This window comes from Clupea harengus, chromosome 26 (assembly GCF_900700415.2).
Source record: "Clupea harengus chromosome 26, Ch_v2.0.2, whole genome shotgun sequence".
NCBI lineage: Eukaryota > Metazoa > Chordata > Actinopteri > Clupeiformes > Clupeidae > Clupea > Clupea harengus.
This window is the reverse complement of record NC_045177.1, coordinates 9,713,365-9,733,364: the sequence shown is the minus strand read 5'-3', so window position 1 is coordinate 9,733,364 and position 20,000 is coordinate 9,713,365. Positions and strand designations below refer to the sequence as shown.

The window sequence follows — 20,000 nt, the reverse complement described above, 5'->3', positions numbered from 1 at the left end:
AGGTATGTGGGGGCTACACCTATCATTAGCGGACGCAGGGCATCTGTTTTTAACCGGCCCAAACCATGAAGGTGTACCAGATGGACATATTTAGAGCCTAAATAGGCATGGACACCATTGGAGTCACTTCTGGCCATTACAGCCATTTGAGTATACCCCCTCCTTCCCTTCATCTCTACTGTCTGCTGAAGACCTCCGGAGCTTCTGTATGATCCGCATTTCACACTCAATTTCTCTCTCTCTCTCCCTTTCTCTCTCTCTCTCTCTCTCTCCATTCTATCTGTACCTGTATCTCTTTCTAATGCCCCATATTTGGAAGCTCTCCGGGCTGCATGGTGAAGTGGATGAGTTTGAAACCCGTGGAGGTGGGGGTTGTTTGAGGGAGTCCTGGGTTCGCACCAGGCCATGTGTTTTCAGTTGAACTCCTCCTCAAAGTCCCATCGCCCTGGCTGTGTTATTTAACATGGCAGAGCCTTTTTACTAGCGATAGGGATTGGGGACTGTCTTTTCATGGGGGGAGGGCTACATGGGAATGATTTAGTGGGCCTTGATGCATATGGCAGACACCGATTCTCCCGCTGAATTGGCTTTAAGCTGCGGGTCAAAACGGAAAAGTCTTGTCAAAGATTTTGAGCTGGCAATTAGAATATCCTTTACTATCGTGAGTGGCTAGGTTGGTCAAAGATTTTCCCACAGCCGCCGTGCTGGCTCTGCTGACTTCTAAAATGAGGTAATTATCAGTGAGGTCGGAGGTCAGGGGTGAAAAAGACGCTTCAGTACTGGTGGTCCAGCGGAGACTTGATCCCTAAAGATATAAGGAATATTCTGTCCATGAAGATGCACTTTAGAGGGAAGAGTAGGTATGTGGCTTGAAGCTTCTGTAATGTGATTTTGCAGATTATCATGTTGACATGGTGCTCTTCTGTTTGGGACTGCAGTGATGGTGTGTATGCTCTGAATGCATCAGCCCAGTAATTCAATTAACTCTCATGGGCAGACCCTTCAGGCTGAGGGTGGCCTGTGTGTGTGTGTGTGTGTGTGTGTGTGCCTGTGTGTGTGTGTGTGTGTGCCTGTGTGTGTCTGTGCCTGTGTGTGCCTGTGTGTGTGTGTGGTGTGTGTGTGTGTGTCTGTGTGTGTGTGTGTGTGTGTGTGTGTGTCTGTGTGCCTGTGTGTGTGTGTGTGTGTGTGTGTGTGTGTGCCTGTGTGTGTGTGCTCCATGAACAATCCAAAGCGATGGGAAAGGAATGAGGAAGAGGAAACACAGTTTTGTAACCTGGCAACTTTGACGTAAACAACGGCGTGTTTGCCAGCACCCACCGGAACCCTGCCTCACCGGCTGACCCCTGACCTTCCACTCAAGTCTGTGACGGGTGCCGCCGGTCGGAGGATCACCTCCTCCTCGTCTTGGATAGCGGCGATCTGAACGGGGGAAGGGGGCGGAATGCAAGAGGGGGGTGGGCCGAGTGACTCGTCTGTTTGCTTTGACTGATAAATGAGGGACCTCAGAGCCAAAATTAGGCCCCACTTTCCCCAAGCACTTGGGAGGAGGACTTTAGCATGGCTGTCATATGTGGGGCGAGGCTGGAAGAAGCATTGCTCACCTCAGCTCAACCTCCTATAGCAGTGCCTCGATACCCAGCTCAGTCTTAGCATAGCATGGACAAATGAGATGAAGAGATACTTGCTTGATATGTTGGGTCCCTCAAGTGTAAGTGGAGTTATGGGCTATTTTGAGTTGGCCCGTCGGAGTCACATGGCCTGGGTCTCTCTTTCAAAAGACACAATACTGCTTTAGTGTCAGGAGAGGAGAAGGAAAAGAAGAAAGAAAAAAGGGCAAATGGGAGGGAAAAGAGGCTGAAAGAAAAACAAGGCGAGGAAGTCCATATGAGCAGCACATGGCAGTGTAGTTATCTAGGATGCTCTCATTATGACAGCACACTGAAGACATTAAACTCACAGACAGAGAGAGGGAGAGAGAGAGAGAGAGGGAGACAGACAGACAGAGAGATAGAGAGAGAGAGGGAGAGAGAGAGAGAGGGAGGCTGAGATACAGACAGACAGAGAGAGGGAGAGAGGCAACAGAAACTAGGCTTTTGGGAGAAGGAGAAAGTTGTAGAGGAGAGAGAGAGAGAGAGAGAGAGAGAATACATGTTGCAGGCACTCAGAGGGAGGGAGAAGGAGGGAAAGAGGGAGGGAGAGAGAGAGCGAGTGACTAAGTGCTGCGAGACACAGAGCTGAGAAAAGGGGAAGTCTCAAAAAAAGGGGAGAGGAGGTAGGAAAAAAGCAGACGCTACATGTGGCTGTTTGACATTACGCTAACGCTATGGAGGGAGACAAAATAGCTGGTGAGTTCAAGACTTCTTTTTCACTTCTTTTTGGTGGATCTGTGAGTGAAGTCTAACTTGTGGAGCTAACTTTAGCTTCTTAGAGTCTCTCCAAGCCAGGCAGGGGATTTCTGATATTCCAGCTGAAGTGCTCTTGACCACAGCAAACTCGACAGAGACTGACTGCTCTTGCAGTCGAATCTTCTGGGCTGTTCATCTCATTTGATGTGTGACAATAATTAGCGTTTTAGTAAATGAATGTGTTTTTTTGGGGGCTTGAGGTGAAAAACTTAACTTTTTTATTCTGACTTAAAGTGTATTTTGATGAAAAATGCACAGCTGCTTAAGAGTTGAATGAATCAACAATCAGAGTTGTAGAGCAGTATTCTTGGTGACTATTTTTGGATGGAGACATTTGACAGGAAATCTTAAAGACGCCTTTTGTTGAAGCAGCAGATAAGCTGGAACCCGAAAGTAAGTGGGGATTTCTTTCCACTCTGAGTAGTTCCAGACTTCCCTTTTTATTGATGTGATTGTACTGAATGGATTAGACTCCTCTATGGATAGTCCCTAGTGTGTGCAGTCATACAGAATGGCCCCCCATCAATGAGCTAAATCCCACCAGTAATGCTAAGCTAAAGCTACTCTGTCACAACACTCGCATAGTGCGAAGAGGCCAGTGGAGTGGAGGTGTCCAGTCACAGTTGTGGAACTCTCCTGGTGATGCGGCTGGGTGTGGGAGACCGTAAGCACCAACTGTCCCTGGGAGGGGCAGCTAATATGGGATGGCTGGAATGGCTCAAGGTCCCGCTGTTGCTATGACAAATCCTCAGCTGTCCTGAAGGTCTCCACTGACACTGTATATGGACACTTCCTGTCTGCCCACGCTGAATGGGAAGAGTTGACAGACGTGGTAGAAAGGTGATCCCTCCATCCAAACAGCAAACCGTAGCTGACACCTTTCATTCTCACACAGTCTTCTGGACATGTGTATGTGTGGTGTTATGGTGCTATGACGTTAAAACAGTGGATGATATCAAAGTACATGAATGAGGGTAAACACTGACACATTTTAACTTATGAAGGGTCTTGAGTTTAGTTTGATTTATTCACTCTGAAGAGTAAATTAATACATGAAGGACTTTGTAACATTCTCTTTGGTGCAGTGGCTGATATGATGACTTCATTTCTAATCTGGTTATTAAACAATTTCTACACCTCAGTTAGCACATAAAGCTATAACTCTAGCTCTGGCCATAAAGTGGTGGCTGTACACTCATCTACTTGTATTTCCTGTTGGTGGTCACTGTGGCTTTTCTTAGTAAATGTTGCTGTGCTATCTGGAGCTCATAATCACACTGCTTCCGACGCTTCAGTTTATTGGACTGTTTATCTGCTGTCTCAAGCACTTACATCTATATCCAGAGGATAAACCTAATCTATGTCAGGAATGATTATAGTGGCCTTGAAGAAGGAGTGATGTGACAAGACGCCTTCCGTTAAATTTAGCAGACACCCAGAGAATCTGTCAGCTCACCGGGCTTCACTCGTGGGTTGCAGTGCAGCGCATGGCCACAGAGTGGCGCTGGAGCTTTTGGGTTCCTGAGGACCGGTGTGGCCTCAATGTGGTCATTTCCACATGCACTTGAAATGAGTCTCTTGAGCGTGGGTTGTTTAAAGGTTTCCAATTTTCAATGTCAATGTGTGTGCTTGTGTGTGAGTGTGTGTGTGTGTGTATGTGTGTGTCTGTGTGTGAGTGTGAGAGAGCTTTAACTTAGCTTTGTGTGGATAAAGGGTTCTGAATCCTGAGTGGAACATACTTTTTTTTATCAAGGAAGCCATGGGCAGAGCAGCTTCCTGGTCCCGTTTGACGTTGCGTTTGGTCCGGTTGCCTTGACGACACCCTCCAAAGCGCAACAGGTCGGCTCTGTCTTGAAAGCGACACGGCGGAGAGTTGTGGGGGCTCTCTGGCCCCCGGTGTTTCCTTTGGCTCTCATGTTACTGCGTAACAGCTATACTGCATGTCCTTCACTTCTGTAGGATTATGTTAATGTTTCCAATATGGCAACCCATCCATCATCTGTCCATATGGCCAACACATTGCTCTGTACGGGAAGGCAGATGAATCAGTGGTCAGGTTTTCATGGAACATAAACACTAAATGCTCGGCTAATGAAACAAGATCAAAACGTCTGCTGACCTCAGGCCCCTCTCCCGTGCTCCGCAGCGTTTCTATGGGAACAGGCATGCCAGACATCGCTGCGTGTCTCTGACTGAGACATCAAGAGGATGGAAGCGGTGGGAGATAAACCTGGATAGAATCATCTCCCTGTGGCACGGTGAATGTGCTCATCTGTCGAGTGTCCAGCGTCCTCCTTGTAGGGTGTAATAGATTCAGATTGGATACAGTAGAAGGACCATCTGCTATCCACTAATGTTTTAACTTCTTTAAGTTCTTAGCTTGTGGAGCAGTTGTAAGGAGAATAACTGCAGATGAAGGTTTAGAGTAGACGATTAGAGGATTAGCGGTTAATGGAGATGATGAAGTCCCAGTGGGAGAGGGGCTCTGAAGATGCCACTGTGTTTACCAGGGCTGGTTAGGGACGGGTCCATGGGTCTGTGTTTACCAGGGCTGGTTAGGTCCCTGGGTCCAGCGCTGGTTAGGGACAGGTCCCTGGGTCCAGCACTAGTTAGAGACAGGTCCCTGGGTCTGTGTTTACCAGTGCTGGTTAGGTCCCTGTGTCTGTGTTTACCAGCGCTGGTTAGGTCCCTGGGTCCAGCACTAGTTAGAGACAGGTCCCTGGGTCTGTGTTTACCAGCGCTGGTTAGGGACAGGTCCCTGGGTCCCTGTCCTGCAGCCGGAGGCCAGAGAGGAGAAGGGAAGCAGCTGTGTGATTGGAGCTGTGCACCAACAACACACGAACCTGAGGAGGAGCACTATTCCTCTTGTCTGTGTGTGTGTGTGTGTGTGTGTGTGTGTGTGTGTGTGTGTGTGTGTGTGTGTGTGTGTGTGTGTGTGTGTGTGTGTGTGTGTGTGTGTGTGTGTGTGTGTGTAGTCTAGGCGTGTATGAGGTCACTGTTTTATGTCAAGGGAAAGAAATGAAGAGAAAGCATAAAAACATGAGTGTGCATACATGCGTGTAACAGCATCACCCATTTGCCCATAGAAATGTGTTCCATAATCAAGTTCTTTATTTTGATTATGGCCGCATACATTGTGTCAGGTTGTAACACTTGCTCCCGAGGAGCCATAAAGGTGGGAACATGTTGATCCCAAGCATCAGGGCAGGAAGTTCGCCTCCTGTCCCTGTTTCATAGAGGGACTGCGTGGGATATCCTCCGTGAGTCACGATTGAGCCTCCTGTACCCCATGCTAACACAGATTATTATCATTCTTAATGTAATAAGAATAGAGCATGAGAAACATTAACATTTATACTGGCTTTATCGTGCAGGAAACCTGGGTTCTTTGGAAACCGCACCTTTGGCGTAGGATATGCACTTTAGTGCCACTATTCTTGTCCAAGCAACTCGCCGTGTCCAGGAGTGTTAATGTGGGAAAGTTCTGCCCAACCCGTGTGTGAGGGGCATGTAGTATGTGGATCAGTATATTTTCAGATGCTGTGCCACTGTGTGTGTGTGTGTGGGGGTGGCACACATGGCATGGGTGTGGGCATATTTGTCTGATAGCAGAAGCAACACACACAAGTTGTGACAGAATCCTCACTACTAAGATATCCACTCTAAATTTACAGTCCTGAAACTTTACCATCCCGTTGGACCACACACACTATTCCGGAGTGCCACATTTTGACGGTTTATTTTTATGATGAGAACAGCAGTGTGGAGAAGTGATTTAATACTGTCTGGATTTTTTGAAAGGTCAGAATAATCAAGTTTATAAAACAAACTGAACTGAACTGTCCAATGAAGGCAACAGTAAATCCCCTCTATTTGGGTCGAGAGGAAACCAAGAATACACTTACATGATTGTTGGGTAATTTAGCCTGTCGAGCAGAACAGAATTATGGGTACTGACATCACATTTACTGCAATTACATTTGAAGCAGCTACTGCAGCTTGTGAACGTGTCCATGTGGTTGATTTGTGAGCGGGACCACCGATGGGACTGGGTGCTGGGGTGTTTGTGTTGGAGAGATGAGCTCACTGGATGCTCCGCTGGAATCCAAATAGGTTTGTTATCAGATGTGACAGCCAGGCCAGCCAAGCACCAAAAGCTTTGGCTTCACCTCAAGTGCAATACTCCTATTAGAGCGAACTCACACGCTCTGTTTGTGAAGCTGCAATGGCAGCGTCGGCCATTTACAGTCTGTGATCCGCTGATTGCTTGAGCGGAATCAGGTTTTTCCATACATTAGCTGGACTGGCACCTGCAGCTAGAGTGCAGGTTCTTTTGTGGGTGAAATGGCCCGTTCCTGGCTTAATGACCTTCGCTGTGTGCACCGATGCCTCTGTGTGTTGTTGCGGCTCTTGAAAACACGCACTGGTTGGGAGATTTTGGCGTCGTGTCTCACCTCCAGATGTTGCCTGCGAGAGAGACTGCGGTACTCGGGAGGCAGTCCAGTACATGCAGCTGTGGTCCTTTCTGCTAGACACGCACAGGTTGAGAAAGAGGTGGTCAATTCAGACCACGGGTGTTGTGGCTGTGCGATGTGTGACTTGACCAAACCTCCAAGTGGATCGCAGAGCTTGTCTAGTGTTTGAGTGACTGAACTACTCGCTGTCTTGCATAAGACACCAGTAGTCTTATGTGTGGTTTGGACTGAAACCTGATTGTGTGGCTGCTCATAGTGTTCAACCTGTGGCATAAGTACCCTGCAGTGTTCCTTTTGACAGGTTTGAGCATGACGCTAGTAACCTCAGGGTGATTAGTTCACTCGTGGTCTGCTTAATTACTAAGACCAGTCAACCCTCAGCAAGGGAATCAAATGTGATTAGCATGTAGCCTAAACGCACTCCACACCTCTCCCACCCTTGGCCAGTGCTTCTCCTGGTTCGTCCCACTACAACACATCAACAATCTTGACTACTTTCTCTACATGTGCCCCATGGGTGGTCAACCAGGCTACTGCCATTTAAGTGGGAGACTGACCCTAGTCCCTACAGGAAACTAGCAATAGCCATGCAGCCATCGTCACATCTCACTACTGAGAGAGGTTATGATTTCACCCCACTAGTGTCAAGTTATCCATGTTTTTTACATCCAGAAACAACAAGAGAATTGTTGTCCTTTGAGGGTTTTCCTTTTTACTCGTAGGTGTCTCTTTTCCTCCGTGTCCAACTGATTTTTTCCCTGCATCAGTCATCTATCATTTCAGCATGTCATTGCAATGATTAGTTGCCCTACTTGCAAGGGGATGCAGGGCCGCGATGCATATCAAATGCAGACTTGTAGACAGGATCGTTTCAGCGCCCTATTATTAGTAATATCCTCAGATCTCTACTCCTTCCGCTCTTCTTGGAAAGTCGAGAGACGAGAGAGAGAGAGAGGGAAAGAGAGAGAGAGAGAGAAGATAGAGAGAGAGAGAGAGAGAAAAGAGAGAAGATAGAGAGAGAGAGAGTGATTGAACCGTGCAATAGCCCAGGGGTTACTCAGATCTACAGGTTGGAATGACTGGTGGAGAGGGACTGCTGCATTTGAATACGAGCGCCCATCCAGTCCTGTTTGGACTTCAGGCTGAGACAACCTGAACAGCAGCCAAGACAAGCAGGGTTCCTGTCAGGGCCAGAGTTGCCCCTAACTCAGCCTCTCTCTCTCTCTCTCTCTCTCACTCGCTGTGAAGACAAGGCAATGCATGACACATTTGGAAAAGCTAGTCATTCTTAAAGGTGGTTTCTGGCTGGTGTTTTTTTGTTTGTACGGGCTGTATGTTTTCAATTACACGCCATGCTGTGAGGTTCAGAATTCACATTTATCATGTTTATCGTGTACTCAGCACAGACCACAGCAGGGTATGCCGTGGTTGTGTTGTCTTCTTGAATACATTTGTACGCATAGTGCATCTTAGATGAATCTGTATATTTGTTAAACACATAGTTGTTAGTTATTATAGAAGCGCTGTTTGGATATGCATATGTGAGTGTTTATCTATGTGGCTGCAGATGTCCATATGTGTCTGCTTGTTTACTCCGGCTCATCTGTTTGTGTTTTGTTAACCGTCACATAGTCAGACTAGCTGATATTGTTAATAAATATTTATATTGGCAGGACAGCGACGAGCGATGTCAACATGAATATTTCTTATTCAGGTGTTCAGATACATAGAAGGGAAGGAGCAGTTTACACGTGGTGACTGGCTTTGAATGGAGAGGCCTCTGTTCTTTTGTGATATCCTTTTCTCACCGCTGTGTCACCTTGTGTGAGAAGCGTGTTGTATTTGGCATGATGCGTACACCCTGAAACTGCCCCCTATATATTTTTTTGTGTGGCATTAAAATAGTCAAGGTGGGGGGTGCAGGCCGCCTTTTTGTTCCATCTATGTGCAGACTCTCTGTCTCACAGACAGCACCTCACAGACAGCTCATCTGAAGGTCATCTCAGGTATATCTCCTTTCTGCCCGACTAAGGAGATGATATTGACTTCTGTATCTTTCAGAAGGTTCTGCTTTTTTACTAATTGGTCTGTCAAAACTGAAAAACATATGCAGGAAGTATCCAGAATCCTCAACTCCTCAACTCTGATGGATGAGAAGCAGCGAGGTATCTGTTACATCTTAGTGTTAAGAGCAGCTACACAACCGTGTGTTGTTCATGACGTTCTGACGCCTGATGTTCTGATGTTCATGATATCTGATAGAAACTCATCTGGCCCTGCCCAAGAATTCAAAATACTCCTCCAAACTATTCAGACTCACTCTGCACCATAACGACGAGGACATCTCCTCATTGGTCACCTGCAGTCCTTCAGTTCGTTCGCATGTGTGTTGTGTTACTCCTGCTTACATCAGCCATAAAATGGTTCCATCTTGTTTTCTCAGATCATTCAGCATTTGGCTTTCTTCTTTCCCCCCAATTTTTTATTTTCACTACTTAGCTCATTTGGAAGGTTTTCAAAACCTTTATTTCTTGTGTATCTCGCTTGATTTAAGCACCTATAATTCCTTATTTAGGTACAATTTCTGGTGAAGTGTTGTAATGTTTATAATGGCAGCCAAATGACTTCCCTTTATTAGCATTGTGTCACACCATTAATCAGACACAGCTTGCATGCTCCCAATATGTCAATTCTGTATGGCTTCACTGACTCCTGGACACCCGAGGAAGAGAGAGAGAGAGAGAGAGAGGAGATGGAGAGAATGACAGAGGGAGTGGAGACAGAGAGAGAGAGAGAGATAGAGTCTGAGTGGGAGGGGTAGGAGAGGTATCGCCTTTCACTCTCTCTAGCCTTGAGTGTGACGCTATTGAGAGGTAGCTGGTCCTTTAAGAAAGTTGTCTCATTGGCGCTGCACTGCTCAAACTTTTCTTTTTTTTCCTAATTGCCGTGACTCCTAATTTGGGATTTGTTTGAGCTCTTGAGCTTGCCCTTTGCAGTGATACCTTGGGAAGGGCTTCCTCTGCGGCGAGGTGAACAGAAAGGATGTCTGATCCAACAGTTAATGCTCACTTGGAAGGAATTATTTCTGACTTTGAAGGTTTGTCCTCTTCCATTCTTCCTTCATTGCCACGTAACGTAGAGTAAAAGGTTTAGAGATTGTAACTGCAGTGTGTCTCTTAGAGTCTGTTGAGTGTAGTATGTAAGTAAGCATGAAGAGTATGGAAGTATGAGGAGACTATATGTGAACTTCCATCACTCTTCACTGACTGTCGTTGTCCTGTTGTTGTGGCTGTGTTGACTGAGTGAATGTGCATGTTCTCGTGGGCATCATAACGTCATGAAGGGTCTAGTGCCTCAGCCTACTCCATTTAGCCTGCTATTGATTTCCCCATGTACACCTCCATACTAGACGGCACTGACAGCGGCTCGTGGCCACAGGAAATCTCCCCAGATTGATCAAACCACTGAGGCCGTGCTAGAAGAAAGCACTTTTACCCACAGGGTAACGCCTGGATCTCCTCCATAGACACAACTCTCCCTCCTCTTTCACAACTCCACTTGTTTCTTTTCTTCTTCTCCATTTGCGTGGCATGTCCATGGATTCCCCTTTGTTATTCTTTCTCCATCCTCCCCTCCTCCTTCTCCTTCTCCTTTCCAGTTGACATCTCTGTGTGGGGTCAAACGAACGCTGTTCTTGTCTGTCCCTCTGAAGCGTGACCGCTTCTTTTTTTTCCAGTCGGATGGTTCTAGAAGAAGATTAGCTGAAGAAGACCAGCTAGACTGCAGGCTGTCTTCATATAACTGAACCTGTTTTTTTTTTTTTTTACACAACTGCTCGAGCACTTTTTTGGGGTAAAGGCAAGCTGCTGGTTGATACTTCACATTTACATTGGTTGCTATGTATGTTAAACTAAGAGATTTGCTGATCAAATAGCAGTATAATCATTTCATTTAAAAGTCAGGGAGTCTTATCAGCAGTCCAAGGCAGCTTTTTTCCTTCTTTTTCTTTTTTCCCCCACTTTCAATAGTAGTTTCCATGGTTTCCCATTATTTATTCAACATAAACATTATTTAAACAACAGCAACCGTAATAAATGTTCAATACTGTTATTATTGCCCCAAATTTGAACAAGTTGCAGGCTGTGTACGCGAGTGGCCAAATTAGAGTGCATTTAGTACAAACATATAAGGCTATTCCCTAAAATGGGCACTTTTCCCTCATGCCCTCACTTGACTGTAAAAGGAGTTGGGGCCTCTGACGCCCAATGCTGTGTGCTCTGATAGAGAGACGTGTTGACTTGTGTGTTGTGGAGCTGCTGTGAGGGACGTCAGACTCCTGCAGTGAGCAGGCCGCCCGTGTGGCTCTCCGCTGAAGGGAGGGGAGGGGAGGGGACGGGGACGGGACGGGGGTGTTTGGGCAGGGGGAGGAAATTCCACGGGAAGCGTGGTTTTGTGGTGCCAAGAACGGGCAGAAAATAATGTGTGTTCCTGAGCATGCACAATCTCTGGAAAGTGTGTGTGTGTGTGTGTGTGTGTGTGTGTGTGTGTGTGTGTGTTTGTGTGTGTGTGCGTGTGTGCGTGTGTGTGTGTGATAGTGTGTGCATAGGTCCGTGTATGAAAGTTGACAAGATGTTTTGTGGAGCTGCTCCCACCTGAATGCATTTGTCTTTTCCCCCAGCCTTGCAAAGCTACATGTCACACAGTTGAAAGGCTGTTATATATTCTGACGGAGGTCGTCTCCTTTATCTCCGCATTTCAGTGAAAGATTCTAGAGATTGCCTCATTTCCTCTCTGAGCAGTTGTGCCGTCACTGTCACGGAGCCTGTCGGCGTTGGACACCCGCTGTCTGACTGCTATCAGAGTTAGCGCTCCAGCGGATGAATAGGGGCATGTCACCGCTGCAGTCCGGCACCCAGCTGAGGCGGGCCCTCGCGCGAGGAAATGTCAGAGGGAAACTGATAACCTGACATCTCTTGTCTTATCACGGGCCCTGGCTGTCGGCTTTTACTGGAAAATCCTGTTGTTGTGCTCAAAGCTGGTCTGGGCACATGGTGAAGAGAGCAGAGGTTTCAATCCTGTTGTTGTGCTCAAAGCTGGTCTGGGCACATGGTGAAGAGAGCAGAGGTTTCAATCCTGTTGTTGTGCTCAAAAGCTGGTCTGGCCACATGGTGAAGAGCAGAGGTTTCAATCCTGTTGTTGTGCTCAAAGCTGGTCTGGGCACATGGTGAAGAGAGCAGAGGTTTCAATCCTGTTGTTGTGCTCAAAAGCTGGTCCGGCCACATGTGAGAGAGCAGTGGTTTCACATTTCTGATTCTTCCTCAAAATGACTTCCTCTTGAAAAAGCCCTTGGTTAGCAGATGAAATAGCGTCGTCAGCAAAGCCCTGAAATGCCAAAAGGTATCAGCCCATCTTGCCAAAGACAGTCTTTGAATCTAGATACCAGCTACACCAGTGCATTTCCATCACCCACCCACCCTCGCCTTAAAGGCTAAATGCTAACATATTCAAAACACAACCAGTGTGGCATTTGTGTCTTTTGAAGCTACCCTCTGTGGTTAGTTCAGGGTGTAAATCCAGAGCTCCTGCTCGTGTCAGGCCTGTGTTCAACCTCCTGTGGGTTCAAAGAGGAGGTATAGTCAGCCCCTCCTCACCTGGGCAGGGAGCCTGGGGCCAAACATGCATATTTACCGACAGGCTGTATTTCACTCTGTCTCCCTCTTCCTGCCTGAGGTCCCCTTTGTTGTGGGCGGAAGATGGAGACTGAACTCCTGGAGCCTCTGGTAGTTACTGGGAGAATCAAACGGGAATGTAATGCTTCGTTTGGGGTCTCCATAAAGAGATGAGAGGATGGTGTCGGTGCCAATTAGCATTAAATCATTAGCCATTAGCATCATCACCCCACAAGATCCTTGTTTCATCTTAAAAAGCACTGTGAAGCATCTTTCCCACATTTACTTAGTCTCACATGTATTATAAGCAAAGCTAACAACTGATTGACATGACATTACAAGGTGTTTGTGATGAAGAGGTTGGTGTTGAGAGTGAGCGCTGAGAGTGAGTTTTGAAGGACTAGTTGAAGACACCACAGTATGGTGCCCTGAGAGGTCTGTGTCTCTGTGCCTGTGGCTGATCAGGCACGTTTGCTGCCATTACAGCCTGTCATTAGTGGCTGGCCTCCTCGTGATGCTTATCAGGAGGCTGAGCAGAGAGAGGTGCCCTCTCTCTCTCTCTCTCTTTTACACACTCTCTCTCTCTTTCTCTCTCTCTCTCTCTCTCACTCACTCACTCACACACACACACTCTCTCTCTCTTTCTCTCTCTCTCTCACTCACTCACTCACACACACACACACACACTCTCTCTCTCTTTCTCTCTCTCTCTCTCACTCACTCACACACACACACACACACACACACTCTCTCTCTCTCTCTCTCTCACTCACTCTCTCTCACACACACACACACACATACACACACACAAACACACGCACACACACAGAGGCACTGGAGTGCTATGTAAGAATCCAGTCCTGGCAGATAGCCTTGCTTGTGTTTAAGTACACATGTCCTGATTTCTAACTGGTTGTAACCGCATTCTGCCCTGTCATATTGATTGTATGACAAACATAAACAGAACACAGCAGTATACGTTATGGTCACTGGGCCATGGTGAGGGTCAGCATCTCTTTCTCACGTACTAAATAGTAGTCTGTGTTGCTGGGGGACGTTGTGTATGAAGCTGCTCTGTGTACAGCTGGGACCCCTGCTTGGGATGACCCTTGTGGACGCTCACATGGGGGATCCCGTCACTCAGCTCAAGACGGCGTCGGAAAACACGCAGTCGCCGTGGCGTCACTAATTAGCGGCAGACTTCCCCCGGCCGGTGATGAGAGGCAGACCTGTGGCGCGCTGGAGGTTCTGTGGGGACCCGGCGGGGGGCACTCGGGCCTCCCGGGCCTCCCGCGTCTGCGTCTGCATCTGCGTGTGAGGCGCCGTGCTGTTCTGTGCCCTCTGCTCTGGTTTCATGTAAACACTCCCGCCTCAGCCCAGCCCTCGCGCTCAAAACTAAACACCATAAAGCAGCTCCCGCAGATCAGCTGGCAGAGCATGTCACAGACAAAAAAACAATCTGTCATGGGTTCAAAGCCCAAAGATCACAAGTACATAAATATAGTATATAGTATATATACTATATAAATACTATGCCCTCTCTGTGCTGTTGACCATCATGGTGCCAATAGTGCAAAATACCGAACATACAAATGTAGTGTATACTCTGTATACAGAATTACTTATACTTATCCAGAATCATCAAGGTCCTGTGGCCATATTGAATAAATATAGAAGTCACTTGAAAGAGGCTCTTCAATTACTGCAAGTGCGCCCTGGCTGGGTCTCTGTGCTGGCCAGCTGAAGGCTAGAGAGCGCCCGGCCACCTTTGAAGCTCCCGCTCTCCTGTAATGAGCCTCTGCCCTGGAGTGACGCGAGGTGACTGCTGGAGCACGGCTCGCCTCCCTGACCTCAATCAAGCGCGGCGGAATCCACGACCGTGGCCGAACTGAGCCGGTCTCGCCGCTCCGAGGGACCTCCCCCCCCCCCCCCCACCCCACGGGATGACTCTCATGTTCCCCTCACCTTGTGCTGGCCTGATAAACTTCCACTCACTTCCCCGCTCTCCCATAACAGCTGAGAGCTTCATGGGCTTGGGGGAACATGCTAAGAGTCTTTGGGAGAGAGAAACACAGGGAGCAGCAGAGAGGGTGGACTATTAGACAGAATGACACAGATACAGCGGTATGAGAGAGGGTGTAAGAGTTTACATCGTAAATCTGATTTCTTCCCTTTGACGATGCAGCCGACCCCTTGTTATGTCAGGACTATTCTTGGTTTACGTGGTGTGAGTAACATCCAGAGAGTATTCCAGGATAACATTAACTGAGGTTGGCTGATGATCAAGTCCTTGATCCAGAAGATTGTGGAACTCCAGTGTGAGGTGTGTGTGTGTGTGTGTGTGTGTGTAAGCCAATGGGTCTGCCTCACTCATCCAGACAGCGTATGGTCCTGACGCTCTTCGAGCCCCAGGGCAGCAGCAGCAGTGGCCGCAGTGGCAGTGGCAGCATTCCCAGACTGTGAGCTGCAGCTGCAGGATTCCCCCAGACACTAAGCCAGAGGTGCAGGAGTCTCCCAGAGGAGGACAGACACTAATCAGAGGAGTCTCCCAGAGGACAGACACTAATCAGAGGTGCAGGAGTCTCCCAGAGGAGGACAGACACTAATCAGAGGTGCAGGAGTCTCCCAGAGGAGGACAGACACTAATCAGAGGTGCAGGAGTCTCCCAGAGGAGGACAGACACTAAGCTGCAGGAGTCTCACAGAGGAGGACAGACACTAAGCTGCAGGAGTCTCCCAGAGGAGGACAGACACTAAGCTGCAGGAGTCTCCCAGAGGAGGACAGACACTAAGCTGCAGGAGTCTCCCAGAGGAGGACAGACACTAAGCTGCAGGAGTCTCCCAGAGGGGAAGACACAAGTGAGAGTCTCCCAAGGGGACAGACTAAGCTGCAGGAGTCTCACAGAGGAGGACAGACACTAAGCTGCAGGAGTCTCCCAGAGGAGGACAGACACTAGGCCAGAGCTGCAGGAGTCCCCCAGAGGAGGACAGACACTAAGCTGCAGGAGTCTCCCAGAGGAGGACAGACACTAAGCTGCAGGAGTCCCCCAGAGGGGGACAGACACTAGGCCAGAGCTGCAGGATGAATCCACATCTACCTGAGTGCATCTCTCTCACTGCCCCCACCACCCCTCTTGTCTCTCTGTAAAAATGTATTCCAATATTATTTTGAGCGTTTGACCCTTACAGCCTACTCTAGTGTTAACCGCGTCAGAATGTTGCATCTCGTTCTTTGAGATGAGACGGCGGATGAGACGGTGTTGCAATTTCCTGTGAGGAAGAGTGTCACGCAGAGCGCTTTGGCACGTCCTGCGTCAGCCGTCGCAACAACTCACTGATTCCTGTTGACAGTCAACAGAAAGGCCTTTGATTTAGCAGCCCTGGTGATGGGAACCACATCACTCCATTCCTGCTTCTGCAGTGAAAATAAACAAAACATTCACAGTGAAATTGAATTCATTTCTGAAGTGGTTTGGACGTATAAATAATACGTTTATGATCTGTAACTTTTTTTTTCATAAGGCACAGTTGAATTTATCCTTTTTGTAAATCAAAAACAAGATGAAAAGTTTGCTAATCAAACTAAATGCTAAACTGAAGCAGCCTGCTATATTTTATGTGCAATGAATTTTTTATTGTCACTGTAAAAACTCCCAGTGGTTATTCCCAGTGGTTTGAATAGAATGAAGTGTGAGTCTGAGAAGCAGTCACAGCATGTGTTGAGGTAAAAACAAACACTATCTCACAGGCCCTTTTAGCCCCAAACAATATGTGGGTGACAGGATTGTTTTGATAGTTTTAGAAGGACTGAAAATCTAGGCATCACAAGGCAAGGGGAAATCTTAGAGTAATTGATGCATTTTATAAGCTCTAAGTGTCTTCTTCTGCCAGGGGCAGTAATAAGGGGAAAACTGGAGAGAGAACTTCTCAGAGGAAGTTTCATTCAACCTCTGACATTTGGTGTTTAAGCTGCTCCTGCCGTATGCACGGGGACATTGACACCCGAGTTCTAATACCCTTGAAATGTTCAATGGATAACTGGGAAGAGGGACTGGCTCGCTAAATTAGCATTTGGCAAAAAACAAAATTTGTCCTGGGGGTTATAAAGTATCAAGTGAAGTGATTCCGAATGTAGTGGCTTAAAGCAGCAAATTGGATTAGGGCCATGGCCAGCGAGGATTATGGGAGCCTTTTGATGTGACTATTCTGTTGCGCGATTATAAGTGCTCCAAGTTTAAAAAGAGGGCATGGAGAAATGATACTCACTTACACCCACATACACACACACGTACACACACACACACACACACACACACACACACACACACACACACACACACACGTACTTATACACACTTACACACACTTACACACACATACACACTTATACACACACACACACACACACTTATACACACTTACACACACTTACACAAACTTACACACACATACACACACACATACAGAAACTTACACACACATACACACACACATACAGACACATACACACACACATACACACACTTATACACACTTACACACACATACACTCACAACATTCACTCTTATAGTTTCCATTTCGCTGATACTCCCTTTATGGAGGCCATGTTTACTGTAGATGAGTGGATCATCAACTGCCGCTGAGTGTCAGAGAGAAGCTCAGAATGTAGGCCAGGAAATAAGATGTGCCTTCAGGCAGTGTCAGTTTCTCAGGGCCTCAATGCTACGCTAAGGCTCGTACGAGACACTGGAGTGCGACTGTGCGTGAGCAGACAGACCCCCCGTTGCCATCCCAGCCCGCTCGGGACCACTCCTCTGCGTCCGGGATGTGATGTCAACTGGCAGGGGTCCAGAGCTGCCCGTCGTTTCCCGGAGAGAAGCCGTCATTTTTTCCCCTTCTCACATGCAGTTCTTGTTCTGTTGCACAGTCCTTGTGGGAGAGTGTGTCCAGTGATAGCACAGTAAGTTTGTATTCCTAGACTAGTCTTTGTGGCTCAGTTTGTTTTGTGATTTGATGGGGAATGTTTGTTGATGGTTTAAATCATCTATGTATGCTCGTCTATGTGCGCTCCTGTTCGGCTTGTTTCATCTTATGGTCTTCGGAAGGTAAAGATAGTGTTTTGACTTAGCCTGTAGTTCTCTGTACAATCACCCTTTTTCTATTTCCTGTTTTGGACTCAGAAGTCAGTACTGTAAAATTGATGGTGTAGTTGATGGTGGCGCATGAAATGCTTCTCTGGAGTCCTGGCTCTTCATTATGTGATGATATAAGATGGAGCTCTGTGGTCTTGGCTCAGTCATTCTTTGCAGATGTGATGGGAAAATCTATTTTCTCATAAATTGGTTAAATGTGACTACTTTTTTCCGTATTGTATACTCTCTTTCTAACAGACTGTATCACTTTTGATTTCTTCAGTAAGCTTTATCTTTTACAGTAAAATGTAAATGTATGGGTAATTAGTAAAATACTATACATTCACTACGATATGATTTTTTCTTAATCTCTGTACTCTGACTTTTTGGGCTGTGGTACGCTGGTTATGTGGTTGGTTTCTGGTCTTCTGTTAATGGCGTCCGTCTCCCTACAGCTTTGAAGAGGTCGTTTGAGGTGGAAGACGTGGACGCCACCTCCCCCAACACGCGCCGCGTCGCCAACTCCCACCCGCGCTCAGCCGTCGCCCCCAGCAGCCAGAGCTACTACGACCTGGGCTCCCGCGCCAACCACACCAGCAGCCCCAAGCCCCTGGACAGCTTACGGCCCAAGGCCCGCACCCCGGAGCCCGTGTCCCGCCGCACGGAGCTCTCCATCGACATCTCCTCCAACCACAGCGGCAAGTCGGTGGACAGCTCCCCCAGCCAAGGCGTCTCCCGCTTCGCCCTGAAGCGGCCCGAGGTCCTGGGCCACAGCAAGACCCCCGAGCTGATGCAGAAGCACTCCGTCACCTTCAGCAGGCCCCTGGAGACGCCCGTTGCTACCGCCCGCGCCGCCGCCGTCGCCCCACACGCCAGCGCCAAGCTCCCCGAGACCACCTTCAGGAGGACCGAGCCGCCCAGCCCGGGAGAGGTGGCCGGCACACGCCGACCGGAGATCAGCGTCACCAAAGCACCCGACAGCAAGGCCCAGGAGAACCACCACCACCACCACCACCCGACCATCAGCACACGCTCCGCCTCACCCAACCACCCCACACGCAAGTCACCTCAGGACAGCCACCGTAAGTCACCTGTGATGTCTATCTTTCACCTGGTCTCCCCATTTCAACACGCTAACCCATACTGTACTCCAGTATCCAGAACATTCAGGTCTTCCTTTCCCTTCCCTTGCATGCCGATGAGAGTACCAGCAAAGCTAAATATAATGGATTGTGGATTCTGTACGTATATTCTTGTGTATGCTGCTGAGTAGAAGCCAGTGGATAGTTTAAAGATGTTTTTTGTTTGTTGGCAGTCAGACCGCACTCGACCGGTGCCTCACGGCTTTTAATCAAGCCTTCACAGCGCTGTTAAACCGCCATGCCGCCGTCACGGGGGGAATGCCTGTGCCGTTTTAGAGTGCCGTTGGGTGGCTGTGTCTGCCCGTCTCTCTCCTCCGGTTAACCCCAGAGTTCAGCCCATTTCATCTCGACTGGCGGCGGTTGGCAGAAGTTGAGCACAGGCCACTGAGCTTTCGGGAATTGGCTCTTCGTGAGAAAAAGGAGTGAAACAAATGATCTGTGATGAGCTGAGAGAAGCTAGGTCAGTGGGGGGGGGGGTGGGGGTGGGGTTGAGGGGGGGCCTCTCTGCCGGTAGGGGGAACTGTGGTGGAATCAGTCCCTCCAAGTGTATACAGTATGTGGACGGGCTCATAAACATGAGATGAAGGCCCAGAGTATTTTAAAGAGATCCTCTTAAAGGCTTTGGAGTGTTATACATGGGGTTGAATTGTGCGTCAGTTCAGCGCTTGTTTATGTCATTTTCCTAACAATTAAAAAGGAAGGACATTGTTGAGAACCAAACTAATGCATCTTATGTTTAAAAATGAATTTGACGATTCTTAAGAAATGCATCATAACACCAGATTTTTCCAAGTAATGGGAAACCAGTATAATGACGTACACAAGATAGACTTCGCATTTATCATCCACAGTAATATTGAAGGCGTTGTCTTTAGACTTGTTCCATGTAAGATAGCATGTTGTAATGATGCTCAAATCTGTTTCTCTTGGGTTCATACAATGACCTGTGTCTGTTTGCATACATTTCACATTTTTTGCTGAGGCAACATTTAAAGACCCACAACTGTTCTACGAACGCTATCATAAGCAAAGTCTCGGCTTCCACATTTTGTCTACTTAAATCAGTCTCTTGGAAAATCCCACACATTCTCAGCTTATTGAGTGCATCATTTCATTGTATTGTACATAGAGATCAATATTCTTTCTTGACAGAATTCTTGCGCAACACGGAACTCAG

The 20,000-nt window shown here is 47.7% G+C and overlaps 1 protein-coding gene across 2 annotated transcripts in view; it reads left to right on the top strand.

Annotated features, from left to right (window-relative positions):
• The first annotated feature begins 2,253 nt into the window (after positions 1-2,253).
• LOC105892308 (septin-9-like) overlaps positions 2,254-20,000 on the top strand; it is a 56,597-nt gene continuing 38,850 nt past the window's right edge. Inside the window, exons 1-2 of one of the 2 annotated variants that reach the window (XM_012818558.3) lie at positions 2,254-2,345; positions 18,137-18,763. In XM_012818558.3, the coding sequence (XP_012674012.1) occupies positions 2,324-2,345; positions 18,137-18,763 (649 nt within the window). In that variant the 5' untranslated portion in view covers positions 2,254-2,323. Of the gene's footprint in view, positions 2,346-9,907; positions 9,978-18,136; positions 18,764-20,000 lie in introns of those variants that run through there. The other variant, XM_031563547.2, reaches the window with a different exon arrangement.